Genomic DNA, 16,723 nt, shown 5'->3' with positions numbered 1-16,723 from the left:
TCACTGTTTTAAGGTTGAAGGGAGTTTGCTTTGTGAACTGCTTTGGGATTTTCTAACTTAAAAGTGTGGTTCATAAAGGAGCCCAATAGACAAATATTTAGAAGGTCACACCATTTCTAAAGAGAGAACGAAAGATATCGTCGAACCTGTTAGTAAGAGCAAGATGGTTCAGAAGTGGTAAACTGTCCCAAGCCCTCCAGATGATACTGGCCTACAACTCCCAATGGCCATGACAATCTGTCATGTTGGTTGAGGTTGATGAGAACACTGGGAAGTCCTGAAGGCCAAAGGGTGATATAGGTAAAATAAAAATAAAGCACAAAAAATGTACACAGTGCCACAAAGGGATGGAAAGGCTTGGTTACAAGAATGAAACCATAAGCAATACCTCTATTTTATCTGTAAGTTAACCGTGTTTGGCCATCAGATTTATATTAAGAAATAAGTATTCAATGGAAAACTTGAGTTAAATCAACCCACTGCAGCACAAATATCTACATTTCTAATTGTTCTGTAGAGGCACGGAGTTCCACAGATCTACCCTGATGGATTTATTTTCTAGAACACTGACTTTTCAACAGTATTCTGTACAAATCAAGAAATCCACTCACAGCTTCATGGGTTTTGTCAGGATCAGCATGATATATTAAATTGCTCTGTGATTTGTATTTGCCTGCTAGAGATGAGGTTACACCCTCAAACCACAATAAAAATAAAAATTGCAAGGAGACTGAACAAATGCAATTAGTATAATCGAACTGCTTTGTTATAAATATATTATATACATTCAGACCACATTAAAATATTAATCCATGTTACACCAAAAAGATTAAGGCTTTATAATATTTACATGAATGAGCAAGCACCTTTAAAAAATACACACCATTAACCTATCCCTTTCTAACATATAAATCATGTGCCCAATTTCCTAGAGCTACTTTGAACAATGATTATTGGAAGAGGAATCATACTGAAAGGAATCCCAACTGCTGAACGCTAAACGACCTAACACAAGCGTCTTTTATGTTTGGACACTTGCGCAGAACACGTTCTGCTCTTCTTCCCAGGTTGCTACCAAGTCAGTTGCAGGCTTATACAGCAACAGTCTGCTCAGATATCAAGGAAGTAAAAACACTTGTTTATTTCAGGAGACAGACGACAATAAGGATCCTTATCCACTAGCAGAACGAGACTCCCAAATGTTCTGTTGCACACCACATAGACTAAGACTGGACATGATAGCAAGATGAAGCAACTGGAAGGTGTACCAAACATTAAATGTATTGAAGTGGTGACAATTTCATAAACTTCCCTTCCCCTCTGGCTGTTGTTTTTTTTCCATGCAGTTTGAACCTGCTCCTTAAAAACGCAGTGCTCGCCTGCTTATCTTCATTATTCCACATTGGTCTTAACCCTGTTTTCAAAGTGGTAATTCATGTTGATACAACACATTTTACTGTGCCAATGACATATCTTACTAGAAAATGGTGCATTGTCTTCTCCAACTAATGGCTTTTGAGACTCAAGGACGAAAATGGTCAACATCAGCAGATGTGGCTAACAGAAGGTGCTCCGTACAAATGGGAATTAGCCATTTGCATTTTCAAGTATTATTTTGAAGAGTGAGTCCTTTAACTGCAGTCTGTTAGCACTTTTTAAAAGCATTGTGCTTTAGTCCATTATTTCTTTACAAGTCTTTAATTTGGCTGATGGCTTTTTTCTTTTAAAAATATTGGCAACAAGTATAAGGACTGCAGAAGCCTGGCAAGAGTTTATTTTATTTTCTGGGCCCATTTCATGTCATCTGCTCTCGGTTTTTCTCCGGTCAGTCCTTGAATGATAATCTCGAGGAACCTCCAAAATCTGATTTTCTCCAGCGGGTAGTTGAGCCAGCCTGGAAAACGATAGAAAGGGAGAATACAGTTGTAAATGAAGAAGTACAGTTGTAGATAATTGAAGATAGTTTAAGATAGTCTAATAAAAAAGTAAAATGCAAGGCAAATGATTATCTGGGTCATTCAACAGGAGTAGTGTGTACCCCCATCTTATGGAGGTTCAGGTAGAAGCAGGTCACCTGATGTCAATCCCATTAACTTCAATAGGATTGGCTTCAGGTAAGTGTATAAACCAGGGGTCTGCCACCTTTAAGACAAAAAGAGCCACTTGGACCCGTTTCCGAAGAAAAAAAACCTGGGAGCCGCAAAACCATTGTGACATTTAAAACAAATATATCTCCGGAGCCACAATCTGACAGCGGGCGGGAAGGTGACGTTGGGACGGTGCGTGACTAACGCACGCACCGCCCCCATGCGACGTCACAGCCAGTACAGCGCCCGCCACAGTGGGGAGTGTCGGGGCGCACAATGCGCCTCCTCCCCTCGCTAGTATCCGCCCCGGAGCCGCGGCAAAGGTGTAAAAGAGCCACATGCGGCTCCGGAGCCGCGGGTTGCAGACCCCTGGTATAAACAATTGCACTCTAAAGCTTTCCACCTATATGGGAGCTTTATTTTTGAAACTAAAAGTGTTCAACACAGCACAAGTCTCATTAACCGCATTTTTAAGGGCTACTTTCAAACCATGCAAACTGTCAACCAAGTTTGATTTAGTACAGGTTTTCCATACGCCAACCAGCTTATTCAACTTTTACACAGAGCTCCTGTTCAACTAGCATGCATTTGTAATTAGTTGCTACACACCAATGAAAACTGGAATGCCAAGACCAATTTTGAAGAGGTGATGCCAAAGCAGCAACTGATCCCCTTTAAAATAGGGAACATATTGCGGTAGCTGTGTCAAGGGGAAAGAGGTGTTACTGATACACTCTGCTGCTCTCCCCTTGCAGGGAAAGTGAAGGACAGGAAATGTGGAAAGATAAACTTTGCAGTTAGTTGAGGGGACAGAGCTCTGGAGTCGCTCAACATCTCAAATCGGAATCTGGCCACAAAACAAATTTTAGTATGACAAAATTAAGAGTAATTTAGACTGGGCTGGAATGAGTGTTAGCTGTCAAAATACCAAATGCCACAAGCCATCAAATATAACAGTCCATTGAACATCAGGTGTTGAATATCACTGAATGCTAGCTATCAGATATAAACCCTGGAATCATGTGTTGTTGTCAAACATAGGAAGATCAAGTGTCGAAACAATGATACCCAATACCATTTATTTCATGTCAAAATTTTCAAAGGAATGGGCGGGGGGGGGCGGAATGTTGGCTCCAATGGTAAACCATTGTGGTTTGATTTGCAAGTCCCAGATTATGAATGTCTTAAGTGTAAAAGTATTGCTGTAAACAGTAATTAGGACTGTAACACGGATGTAATTTAATAAATGTAGAGATTCCAAACTTTCATGGGTAGCGCTCTGCTCTGTGCTACCTCCCTCATTCCAGCACCAGCTCCCTGCACACATTAAAAAGTTGACCCTCCAGACCCAGGCAAGGCGCTAGAGAGCTACCGCTGGATGAAAACATTAGCCCCACAGTTGTGTGTACTCAAAGAAGCACTTTCTGCTCACAAACATTTTTATATACAGTGATACAGAGCGGGAAGGTAAACGGCGTAGCGGGAAGGTAAACGGCGTTTCCGTGTGCTGCGCTGGTGCTGGCTCGCCAGAGCAGCTTCGTCACGCTGGCCACGTGACCCGGAAGTGTCTCCGGACAGCGCTGGCCCCCAGCCTCTTAAGTGAGATGGGCGCACAACCCTAGAGTCGGACACGACTGGCCCGTACGGGCAGGGGTACCTTTACCTCAGGTTAAGTATTTAATTCGTTCCGGAGGTCTGTTCTTAGCCTGAAACTGTTCTTAACCTGAAGAACCACTTTAGCTAATGGGGCCTCCTGCTGCTGCTGCGCCACCGGAGCCCGATTTCTGTTCTTATCCTGAAGCACTATTTCTGGGTTAGCGGAGTCTGTAACCTGAAGTGTATGTAACCTGAAGCATATGTAACCTGAGGTACCACTGTACAGTCATACCTCGGGATAAATACGCTTCAGGTTGAGCGCATTCGGGTTGCGCTCCGCAGTGACCCAGAAGTAACGGAGCATGTTACTTCCGGGTTTCGCCACTCGTGCATGCACAGACGGTCAAAATGATGTCACACGCATGCGCGGAAGCGGCGAAACGCGACCCCCGCAGACGCGCTATCATGTCTTATGTTATGTTCAGGATGCGAATGGGGCTCCGGAACGGATCCCGTTCGCATCCCGAGGTACCACTGTATTTACTTCAATATAATATATTCCAGGGTTGCTTACCAGATCATACATAACAATTTTTTAAGAATGGAATAGAATTGCAGTGTTAAAACAACCAGAAATGAAGAGCCTGGGGGGGAAAGGGTCCCCATTTGGTGCAACGGGAAGCTGATGTATATACTGAGTCAAACCACTGGGTCCATCTAGCTTAGCACTGTTTACATTACACTGGCTCTTGCTGGGCTCCGGGAGTTTTTGAATGCAGAGAGCATATGCACTTCCAGTGGGCAAAAGCGCCTCCTCACCATGGCAGGTGAACATCCCTGAAGAAGGGGAGCTCACAGCAATGACAGTTCTCTCCGCAGTCGCTGCCTGCCTCATTCCAAAATGGTGTCGACACCCAGAAGAGGAGACTCAAAAAAGATCTAAATGTACAAGCAGGCTCGTGTTGGAATAGCAAGTTGCTAATGCACGTGTAAGATATATCCCCACTGACTGGTCCCAGTCAGCAGCTCTGGTTGCTGGCGTAGCTGAAGCTTCAGATGGCAGCTGCACAGGCGATGCATTACAGGCGACCGCCAAGAGTTTGGGTAACTGCATTGCAAGCTATACCTGTCCAAAAGGAGTCATAGCAGGTGCAACAGCCTTAGGTGGTGGAAGGCACAGTGTACCATGTGTGGGGGGGGGGGAGCAGGAGTAACTGTGCTGACAAGCCTATGTGCTTGATTTTAGTAATGGTCACCAATACCTGGGGGCTGAGCACATTTGCCCTGTTCCTTGACTCTTAACATTTTTCCACATGTTGCACTTGGCTCCAGCTGGTGGGTTTCAGTTTTAGTTCTTTTTTTAAAAAGCAGAAAAAATAGAACCCATAAGCCTGACGTCTGCTCATCAATGAAAGAGAAGCTTCACTTCTATTTACCTGTAGTAATACAGAAATAAGTTTCATGAGGAGACACGTGATGGATCCGGTGGTGTTTTCGTGGCAGGATAACGTGCCAGTCTTGCAGGAAGATAACCCAGCGAGGAAGACCAAAGTAGGTGTGAGACCACTTGTGAATCTGGTTTGTCAAGGTTCCAAATATAGCCAGGGCAAAGACGTAACACTCCCAAGGGCACGATTGGTGTAATGCTTCTAGAAAGGGGGGGAGAAAAGAGGGGGTAGGATCTACATGACTCTCACTGAAATAAGCTGGCAACAGAAGGTGCCTAGACACATAGGTCTCCCTCCTCCCCCCCCCCCAAAAAAACCCCAGAACTGTTTCTAAACGATGGTTACATTTAAGCAGTTCATTGTACAACACCAGAATGCTTCATCAGAGGGAACTCTGTCTGATTCAACAAGCCGATTATTGATAAGGACATGTGTTGTTTACCACTCAAGACTATATTGTTTTTCCATCCCACTTTGAAGCATTCGGCACTGTGAACATCAGGGTACATTTGCCATGCCAAGCGTGAACTGACCTTCACGTTCAAACTGATAGGCACTTAAGTTCTACTTAACTACGCCAGAAACATTCTCTTGGGGTGCTTCCAGATGGGCGGTTCGTGGTGGGATGGGTGCTCCCAATGCATGCAATTTTTTCAGTGTCTGCACAACATCTCTGGTGTCAGAGTATCGGCCCATATTCCAACCCCCATTTAATCTGGGGTTAAGCTTCCCAGGGAAACCCCAATAAACTAAAAACAAAAGCAAAACACTATTGCCCACAACCCATTTGTGCTAACTGATCAACCCGTTAACAATATCAAGCCCCATTCTGGAAGCACCCTTTCTCCATCCATGTTAAGCTACTCATAAAATAAAAGAATTCTGTTGGATGTTTAATTACAAGCTACATCCTCAGGGTGGCTCCAAATAGGCTTTGTTTCGCTTCCAAAGCGAAAACGATCACAATATCTCAAGGTAGTTAGTTATCTTTCCCATTCTCCCTTTACTAGTGTAAGACTTGCTAGCAACTAGAGGGATGCTTTGGGCCACCACTTTTAGTATTTGGCTTGATTCACTCACCAGATGCATCTCTTAACATGGATGCACCTTACAGATTACCTTTGCTTCTACCACAGTACACACTAGGTGAAGTGGTTCCTATCTTCAAACATCAGGGTAAGACTAGGTTGATATAAACCTTGCAACTTATGGTTTAAATATTCTAGAAAAATATTTGAAATGGTGGCAAGTTAGTTCTCATGCCACTCTACTCCTTTACTAACCTGCAACTATTATTTCTTGCTCAGACACTATACTGCTCCACCCACAAATATTAAACCACTTTCGGGGTCCTTGCAGGGGCTGAAAGACAGTCTGTCTCACAAACACATTCAGCCTTCTCAGCTGTTCCCATATAAACAGCTACATTCTGCCTGTCTCTTCGGAGGTCAAAGACCTATTCACTGTACACCGTGGAAGCTGCAAGTCCAGTTTACTCATGGATTTATAGTCACTTACCTGGTGATAAAGAAACCAGTTTGTAGGCCATGTTTGCCAATGGAACTACCGTCAACATGCAGTTATCTCCATTGGTCTCTATGAAGTCATGTCTTGTAATTGCTGTTGGGTCAATGTGATGTTCTCTGAAAGGCCTGATAAAAGCCTTAAAAAGTAAATACAGAGGGTGAGGGGAGATGTCTGTCAGTCTTTGAAGTCCATAGCCTGCACAAATTTTTACTAGATACCCCTGCCCACAAATTACCTACGTAGTTAATTTTGGTCTCAAAAAGAGACCTACCAACCTGGCCTGTCACCTGCAGAGAATTCTCTCTTGCCACAAGCAGACAACTAGCTTATTTTCAAGTTCTAGGCCACAGTGACTTGGGTTAGGAGAACAGAGGTTATTCTCTCCCCATACTGAAATATGGTGGGCTTGCCTGAGGCTACGTTGGAAGTGCTGGGATGCAACACAGCTTGAACTAGAGGCTGATGTGTCTGCATAGGAAAGAATAGAGAGGAATCTCCCAGTTTCCTAGACTGTCCTTTCTGACCTAGTTTGTGCTGACCTTCCCCCAAGTGCTTCTCATATTCATAGGTTGCTGATCTCATTTCCTACTTGCTTCTTCACCCTCACCTTGGTAGAGGAGACCTCTTTTGTGTTTCGCTTGTTGCGATATAACACCAAGAATGGCTCGAGGCCTCTCCACCTGAGATAGACAGAACTAGCATCTTTCCTGTCAAGAATGCATTTCCTGTAATAGAGCTTTCTTACTTTCCCAAACTTTGAGTCCCAGATTAAATCCAGGGTAGAGTGTGCTCTTCTGGCAGGGATACAGTAGTGTTAAGGTGCAATTTCTGCTGGCTGTTTTAACTCCAAACGCGCTGTGAACTCATGGCAGAGGTGAGATTTGAATGCAGAGACTCACAGGTTACAGATAGCTCTTAAGAACTGTTACTGGCCTGAATTCAAATGTTAGTGTCTGTATTTATAGGTACAGTGTGATCACCATGCAAGCAAGTGGCTAGGAGATAAATTGTTAGTGAAGTGGGAGCTGGCTTAGCACCACACACACTGTAATCTCAAAGTTAACAACAGGGCATGTCACAGGGATGGCTATTCAATATATCCTGGCTCACTCAACCTAGGACCAGTTTAACCTAGGGTTACAGGTCCTTTTTGCTGTTAAGTACACCAAGCTTATTAAGATGGGATAAAGTGGGGAGCAGGGAAGGAGAAAGCAAATGCCGTCTTTCATTAGTCTGATCAACAGAGAAGACACTTGCCTTAGTCAGCATTAAGACAGCAAAGAGTGAAGTGAGGATGAACTGTTAGTACCAAAAGCAGATTGGTAGCTTAGGGGTGGGGGAGAAAGCACAAGCTGTGTACTGCAGATCTCAGTAGCAATATCTGCTTGTTTTCAATAACACTAAAAAGTCCCAAACCGGTCAGAAGACATTCTGCATGTGCTCCTGTAATCTTATTCCAAAAGAATGCACATCTGAGTAAGTTGTTTTGATTTACGTTGGCACATGACAATTTGAACTCTTTGCCATTACGCTTTAAGATGTCCGAAAGCATGAGGTCCTGCAACTTTGGCCAGATACAGATTCCAAACCCAGACTTTAGGAATGTGTTTTGGGCTCACGGGGTTCCTCCTCCCTTTGCGTGACTGGATTCCCTTCTTCCTTGGTTTGCAGTTAACTAAAGTTTGCCATGAAATCTGAATCTGGCCAACCGTGGTTACCGCAAACTGAGAAGTGAAAGAGAGAGAGTTGGAGGGAGTGTGCAAGCCCAAAGCATATTCCCAACAGCCAAATAATAGTTTAGATACGATGACTGCAGTTGATAATTCTGAAAAGGTGAAGCTCAGGATTCTCAAGCTCTGCACTCAAATTCTGCCTACTTAAGCGATAGTGTTTTGTTTTATTACTGCTTGAAGATTATTGAAGTTTATTATTTCCCAATAATAAAAAGACAAACCTTTCCAACTATTGGCAGATCGACAGATCCCCAGGTATCTGCTCCCCAGTGCACTAGACCAGAGGCAAAATCAGCAGTAATGATTCCTGCAACTTTAAAAGAGAAAGGGAGGAGGGGAGAGAGAAGAAAAGAGATTCGTGAGACATTCAGATCAATTTTAAGTATGTGTAAATGCTATTTTGACAGATACATAAAGGCTGACATAGTGACTTCCCCCTCTCGAGACAATAAATAACTTCTGTGACCAACTCCCAAAACACAACAAAACTACTTACCTGCCACTGCTGCATCTATTCACTACCACCTCTGTCATATGCAACTTGTACACAAAACACCTATGCTTTTACAAGTACCAAAGGTAAGCTATGGCATGCCACTGCCCACAAACATCCATGGAATCTGAGGTCATTAGTCCAACTCCGTGTTCAGCACAGGATCTGTAGCGCACATGCAATGGCAGCATCCCTGGCAGATGCTCTGCTTCAATCCATCCAATGAAAGAGGGCAGACCACCTCCCCAAGCAGCCTCTTCTACTGTCAAACAACTCTTACCATTGGGAAGCTTCTCTTGATGCTAAGCTTCCCTCCTATTTCTAGCCTAGTTCCCACCCTCTGAAGCGAGAAAACAAAGATCTGCTCCATCTTCTGCATGCCAGCCCTTCAGGTAAATCCAAGTTTGCCATCACGCTCCCTCCCTCCAATCTTCTCCTCTCCAAGCTAAACGAGGTTCATTCTTTCAGCTGTTGCTCATAGGACTTAGTTTCCAGACTCTTCACCATCCCAGCCACTCTCTCTTTGGATATACCATAGTTGGACAGTATCCTCCTTAAAATGCAACACCCAGAACCAACAGCACATTCCAAATGCAGCCTGACTGACACAGAATAGAGCGGGACTACTACTTCTTGTGATTTGGACACTATGCTCCTATTAATGCAGCCTGCAATTGCACTAACCTTCTTAGCAGCTGCACTGCTGGCTCATGCCCTGCTTGAGATCAGCTAAGACACCTAGATCCTTTTCACATGTATTGCTGCTGAGTTGGGTCTCTCTCCACACTGCATTTCCACCACTGAAATTTGGTAGTGAAATGCAAGATTTCACATTTATTTCTGTTGAATTTCATGTTGTTGGTTGTGGCCCAGCATTCTAACCCATCCAACTCAATCTTGACTCTGTCTTTTATGGTGTTTAGCCACCCCTTCCAACAGCTTCCCGCGATCTGCAAATCTGTTAAGCATCCCCTCTCCTCCTTCATTGGAGCCATTTCTAAAGATGTTGAGAAGCACAGGACCTAAGACAAAGTGGCATTCCACCCAAGCCCTCCCTCTAGGTTGACACAGGAGCCATTTGCTCATAATAAAGCACTTCTAAAAGTTCAAAAAGCTTCATGCATACTTTCTCAGTAATCCTTATGGTATCCTGTAAGCTGGGTCTGTACAGTGGTACCTCAGGTTAAGTACTTAATTCGTTCTGGAGGTCCGTTCTTAACCTGAAACTGTTCTTAACCTGAAGCACCACTTTAGCTAATGGGGCCTCCCTCTGCCACTGCGTTGCCGGAGCACGATTTCTGTTCTCATCCTAAAGCACTATTTCTGGGTTAGCGGAGTCTGTAACCTGAAGCGTGTGTAACCTGAAGTGTATGTAACCTGAGGTACCACTACATTGCAGGGGCAGAACGAAAGCCAAGGGAGTATAGGGTCTGATAGAAACTTTATAGCAACAACAAGGTCTGAAGTAGGAGCTTCCCAATTCACAGTTCAGTTTTAACTGTGCTAAACTAGCTCACTGCACTGCAACTTTACAACACACACTGCTGAAGTGTTAATGGCATTTCTACCCCAGTGACTCATCTAACAGGGTAGGGCAGGGGCAAGAGAGAAAGATTAAATTATGTCCACCTCTTGATCCCAACGTTAGCAACCTGACACGAAGTAAAAGGAATCCCCACAAGGTTCCAAAGTTTAGCTTCCAGTAACATTTGCTTGAGGCCTATATAAAGTACTAGTAAACCAGGCTGCACAGTTTTCATTCACAAATAATGATAATGCAAGAGTGATTTGGGTACTTGAATGAGACTGCAACAAAGCAGAGGAGCAGTAAGGAGAGCTGCATTGCAATCAGATTACGAACAAGGCACTTTGATTTGACTAGCAAGGTGTGGCTTGTTTAATCATGGCACTCTGGAAATAGTCACAAAGAGCTCGCAAGCTACTGTGTTCAATAGCATGTTGCAAACAAGCAGCCTAGAAACCAAAAAGAGGCTCATCTTGCGGGCATAGATTTTGCACATTTTGATTAGTTGGGACAAAGGGCTCGACTACACATGAGGTGCAGATTATATATACATATATTTGCCATGAAAGCTTCCCTTGGCCAGGACTATGTGTGGATTAGCCCTTTGGCCCCTGACATGCTCCTGGTGAAAATCCCCTTTCCCAAAGCTGCTATCAGTCCTAGGTGGAAAGCTCCCATCAGAACCAGCTATAAGAGGCAGGAGAGTGGATGGATTTTCACCAGTAAGACTTAAGTCTACCCTCCCAATGCAGCAGCCACTATCCTGCTTAGGGTGTCGCTTGGCAGCTATTTACACTCTTAAACTTATTCCTTTAATTCCTTTAATGCAATTAACATTAGGTGTAGCCTGGTCCCAATTCAATAGGCCAAGAAGGTGGTGTTGAGGGAGGCACTGGGTCCCAATATATCTTACCCTCTTAACAAGGGAACTCGTATCATTTGCCCTGAGCCATGAGCAAATCTAAGCACGTGGCTCATTCAAATCATGGCTGGCGAGCCAAACTTCATCTTCCAATCAGGCCACTTAGATCAGCTCTCTTAGATCCCAGTTAACGGGATTTGGTTCAGAATTAGCAGGATTCGAGACAGCAGATAAGTGTAACAATCTGGAAGACAGGTCATTCACTTTTAGCAGCATGCCGCATTTTTCTCATCTATTTGCAGAAAGGAATTCTTTTCTACATTAGCGCATAGCCGGGCAGGGGTTCACTTTGCTCAACACAGCGCGTACTACATCTCTAAAGCAACCATTTACATTCATAAAGGCTATCGGTCTCTTCACCTCCATCACAATATAAGCGTGCGTGATTTCAACTGAGCGCATATAATACTCCTGTGAAAGCCTCCCAGGCAGAAATGCAAGCATGAGATGCCTAAACACCCTGTTCCCACCAAATGCGGAACAGAGAACTCTCCTGAGAGTTAAAAGGGCATGGTAAACAAGGAAGAGCAGTGCTGAAGCAGGCCAGCTTGCACAAGACCTACAGGCACCAAGGATTTTATTACCCCAGGCATTTTCTTAATTTGGCCTCTCATGCTTTCCACTGCTACCTTCATTGCTGGACCATTTATTAAGCTTACATTTTATGACTGGTGGCTTTGAGAGCTGCCTTGTACACATCATTGTGGAAATGGAGGAGGGAAATGGAAGTAAGGAAGTCAACCCTGATAAATGATGCTATACATCAAAGACCTTGCAGCTATATAAACCTTGAAAATAGATGCTACAGCCCAGGGCTTTTAAGACAGCCTTTGCCAAGCAGTCCAAAAACAGCTAGAGGGCATCATGTTGGCAAAGGCCATTTAAAGCAGATAAGTAGCAAATAGCACATCAGATTCTAAAAATAACAATGGACACCCAACACCAGATCAGTCTATGGAAGCCCTTGGGCAGGGCTAATTGCCCCAACTCTACCCAGTCTCACAAATCAGCCAAGAGCAGGCATGTCCAAAGTCGGCAAGGGCAAGGAGCTGTGATTTGTCAAAGACTAATAAAATTGTAGAGTTGGAAGAAACTTCAAGGGTCATCTAACCCAACCCCCTGCAATGCAGGAATCTTTTGGCCAACATGGGTCTTAAACCCACAACCCTGAGATTAAGAGTCTCATGCTCTACCTTCAGATGATGTTGGACTCTACACCAACACTCCAAACTTTGCCTAGTGAACTTCACCTGAAGAATCTTTTCTTGCGGCCTGCTGCCTGGAAGCACTTGCCATTAGGGGGGAATTTGTGGTAAGCAATCACTTGTACTACAGTGATTGAATTTGTGGCTTGTGGTTTGCGATTCCTGATAAGCTACACGAAACGTTTCAGGAGAGGCTGTCAAGAATGCATTCCATCTCTAATGCACCTGGCCACACTAAGGCACTAGCAACACTAAGGCACCATAAGATACGCAGAACACTAGCAGAAGAATAATAATACTCCACATTACCAGTTCATGCTACCTTCTCTGTATCATTTTGCATCTAGTTGTATTATGTGTATTGGTATAAAGGCCATGGTCCAACCCAAATCAGTCACTCTTAAGTCACATTAATATTAATAGGAGTTATTGGCATCCGTCTGTCTCAAGAGACAATGGAGTGCATTGGGTGGGGGGGGGGAGTCAATCTGCTGTGTTAGCAGCACAAAAGTGACATACCCGGGGCACAAGCCTGGGCAGTGTATATGGAGGTCCTGAGTTGCCCAGGTTGACAAGACCCTCCCCCTTGGCTTCGCTGATGTGGTCCAAAGGAAAGCAGAGCAATACATTTGGGAGTACATGCTTAATTATAATTTATCCCTAATTTCTAATCACAGAAGCTCAAAGGTCTCTGATACTCCTAAAATGCAAAAGTAAATATGAATGTGGCTCCAAATTATGTTCGCTTTGTCCAATAATCTCTCCTCTCTCTTCAGGAAAAGAAACAGGACACTAATGTGACTTGTTAACCACTTACAAAGCAAGAAAAAGCTGCCAGCTACTGGATAGGGAAGGATGAGAGCCACTCTCACCTGAATTGGGCACTTATTCTGCAGTACAGCAATAAGCACACAGAGATTCATGATTCACAGGCCAAGTATGAGGAAGTCTAATGCAATTTAGCAGCAGCTCTCAACAGAATTTATGTACGGTATTCTGAAACTACTCAGGCAAAGAGCCTCAACAGCTTTCCTAGTGTTCTCAGCAGGGTGTGTAGCTGACCCTTATATGCTGAGTTTTGATGTGAAATATTCAATGAGTAGAATATCAGAACATAAATTCAGCAACACAGAAATTACATTTGGGGTTTCATAAGTGATCTGGCAGGAAATATATGCATGGATCACCTATAATAGGAATATGAAGGAGTTAAAAGTTGGAAACACTGTAAAGAGAAAGTGAAGTGAGCCCTTTAAAGTCAGGCTGGGATGCTGGCCAAGTGACTGATCAAACATTTAATCAAGAAGCTTTCATAATTTTTTTATATGCCTTCCCCTACCCCTGTGTTTCTGTGAGCCCTGACCATTTAGCCTTTTAGTCATAGCTGCTAGCAGAATAGCTGGGCAGCTATTTTCTGCTCCTTGCTGCTGAGCAACTGGCTCTTAACACCTGTATCTTGGGGGAAGACAGCTTCATGAGCTATGTAGGAGCTATGTATGGCATGTTATAAGAGCAGCCACTAAGGGAAGCTGTTCCTTTGAGGTTGTCAGGAGTTGGGACAAGGGCACCACCCTACTTGATTGCCATGAGCTGTGTTTTTTTAATGTTCATTGTGTAATGAAGTAGTGATCCTGTGAGCAAGTATCGCTGGGTGAGGCCCCTCAGGAAGGTTGTAACAACTAGTCCCCAAAGTGGGAGCATGTGATGGGGCTGGCTGGTTGCCAGCATTCCTCAGCCCCTATAAATCTTCGAGTTACCCTGCCGGGTGAGAGCTGGGTGAACGTCTGAGCAAGTTAGTTAACTGGGTTGGTGTGCTGACAATACTATTAGTGCCTGGTTCCTGCTACTTGCCTGCACTGTGATTTTTGTAATGCCAGGAGCGGTGTGTGATTGCAGAGGCAAGAGGGCTTGAAATATGTGCTTGTGAGGGAGGCATGGCTGGGGATGGAATGAGGCTTACAGAAGCCGACACACCAGCTGTCACCACAGTGACAAGAAGCCATAACTTCCCAGGAGACGCATATTTCCATCAGATTTGCTGTGAAGGAAGACAGTCTCACAGTCATGGTCTGGCATGATATGGTGCAAAGATTCTGGGAAAGAGCAGACTCTTGAGTCCAATGCTGCTCTCCAGAAATGCATGTTTTAAATTTGACAAAGCATTGGCCCTACTTTAGTGTTAGCTTCATAAGTTTGCTAGCAGATTCTGTCTAGGAAGAGATCTGGTAACAAAGCCACAAGGCTACATACAGTGGAACATCAGGTTGCGGACGTAATCCGTGATGGAGGCATGTCTGCAACCCGCAGCGTTCGGAACCTGCAGCGCCGCGTCTGCACACATGCGTGACGCAATTTGGCGCTTCTGTGCATAGCGCGATTTAGTGCTTCTGTGCGAGTGGCAAAACCCGGAAGTAACCCTTTCCGGTACTTCCGGGTTTCCCACGGTCCACAACCTAAAAACACATAACCCGAAGTGTTTGTAACCCAAGGTACCACTGTATTAGTTTCTACCTTTACTTCTTCATGCAACAAACCTTCCCAAACCGCCATCTTTTCTGCCATACTTTTACTTAGAAATTGCCATTTCATTTGACCTAATAGAAGTGATCCTTTACCACTGGTGAGGAAGACTCCTAAGCAGTGTTAGAAACTCAGATATATATCAGATCCCTCTCTAAGTGACATTTTGCTTTCCCCAGTTGCCAACCTGGGATCCAGAGATCTCTTATGTCGTCTCAATTGGACCCGATCCAGTTGCAAAACATGCCTGGCGCCTGTTTTATTTCTAACACTGCTCCCAATGAACCGCAAACAGGTTCTCAGGTATGCTTTAGTCCAAATGAGAAACAGCAGGAATTTGTTCTGCTGATTCTTCTCATATCAGAGTGTCTACACAAGGGAGGGCAAGGCTGCCTCCCCTCCAGCGCTCTCTGGTTGCTAGAGGGCTTAATAAATTGGGAGCAAGGAGAAATATAAGCTTGCTGGTATGTCAAGCTGACCTAGGGAACAGGCCACAGCTCAGTGGAAGAGCATCTGCTTTGCATGCAGAAGGTTCTGAGTTCAATCCCTGGAATCTCCAGGCAGGACTGGGAAGGTTTCCTGTCTTGAAACTCTGAGAGTCACTGCCAATCAGTGTAAGCAACACTGGGCTGGATGGACCACTGGCCTCACTCTGCCCAAGGCAACTTCCTATGTTGTGGGCATTTGTGGACCCCTGCTTCCACATTTGGAACTGAAAGTTCCTACTGAGACCTCCACAGAATTCATTCTGCCCCTTTTGTGAATGAAAAAGTCTTTTTATAATGAGACAGAATATTCTTTGTCAACGCGTCAATGCTCTGCCTTCAAGCTCAGTAATAGATTCACTGTTGCCTACAAACAATGGAGTATTCAGAGTTGAACTTCCCAATGTCACCTCATGAGCAAAATTAACAGGACTGGCACAGCCCCGTGGAAAATCCAGGGCCTCTTCTGAAGTACACCATGCCCACATGTGTATCCAACAAGTGCTTTCCGTTCCCCAGAGTCGGTGTGTCATTCTCCCCTTATGCCTGTGCACATATGACTTCACTCCCTTCCAACTGCTGTTGCAATCCTACCAGTCCTAACACAACAAATACTCTCCCCCTCCCTTCCCTGATTATCACTGTCCACTCCTCTCCAAAACTAGTTTCAGCACGGCTTTAATTTTAGTTGCTGTCCATTTCCAGGATGATGCAATTGCTAACTTCTCCTTCCTGCTACCGGTTTCTGGCCAGGCTGTGATGCACAGCTGGAAGGACTGTCTGCAAACTGTTGCCATTAGAGGCTCTCCTCTCAAAGGCCTTATGACTGCTCAAACACCCTAAATCTAGCCTCCCGCAACCTAGGGCTCTCCAGATGTTCTGGGCTACAACTTCCACCAGCCCCTGCCAGCATAGCTTTGCTGCCTTGCAATCCGAAACATGTGGAGGGCATCAGGTTGGGGAAAACTGCCCTAAATTTTCATGCCGTGGGCCATGGGTAGGCAAAAAGCAACACCTCACTTTCAACACCAGGCAAAAACATGGCTATTTATCTCAGCATTTGACTCAAGCGATGTCCCTTGCTTGGCTGCTAGTGTCGTTAGCAGATTGTCTTTTAATATTGTTGTATGCAAAAGATGCGGGTGGCGCTGTGGGTTAAACCACAGAGCCTAGGACTTGCTG

General features: G+C 44.5%; 1 protein-coding gene across 1 annotated transcript in view; it reads right to left on the bottom strand.

Moving 5' to 3' along the window:
* Positions 1-759: 759 nt before the first annotated feature.
* The window catches only part of LOC310709074 (plasmanylethanolamine desaturase 1-like), a 34,597-nt gene continuing 18,633 nt past the window's right edge, over positions 760-16,723 (bottom strand). The window contains exons 3-6 of the mRNA XM_083508244.1: positions 8,613-8,704; positions 6,650-6,794; positions 5,120-5,332; positions 760-1,894 (exon numbers count right to left, since the gene is read on the bottom strand). Coding sequence (XP_083364370.1) covers positions 1,773-1,894; positions 5,120-5,332; positions 6,650-6,794; positions 8,613-8,704 — 572 coding nt within the window. The 3' untranslated portion in view covers positions 760-1,772. The remainder of the gene's footprint in view (positions 1,895-5,119; positions 5,333-6,649; positions 6,795-8,612; positions 8,705-16,723) is intronic.

This window comes from Podarcis liolepis, assembly GCF_965112155.1.
Source record: "Podarcis liolepis genome assembly, chromosome: 6".
Classification (NCBI taxonomy): domain Eukaryota; kingdom Metazoa; phylum Chordata; class Lepidosauria; order Squamata; family Lacertidae; genus Podarcis; species Podarcis liolepis.
The sequence above is the reverse complement of the archived record's forward strand: the minus strand, read 5'-3'. Positions and strand labels throughout refer to the sequence as shown.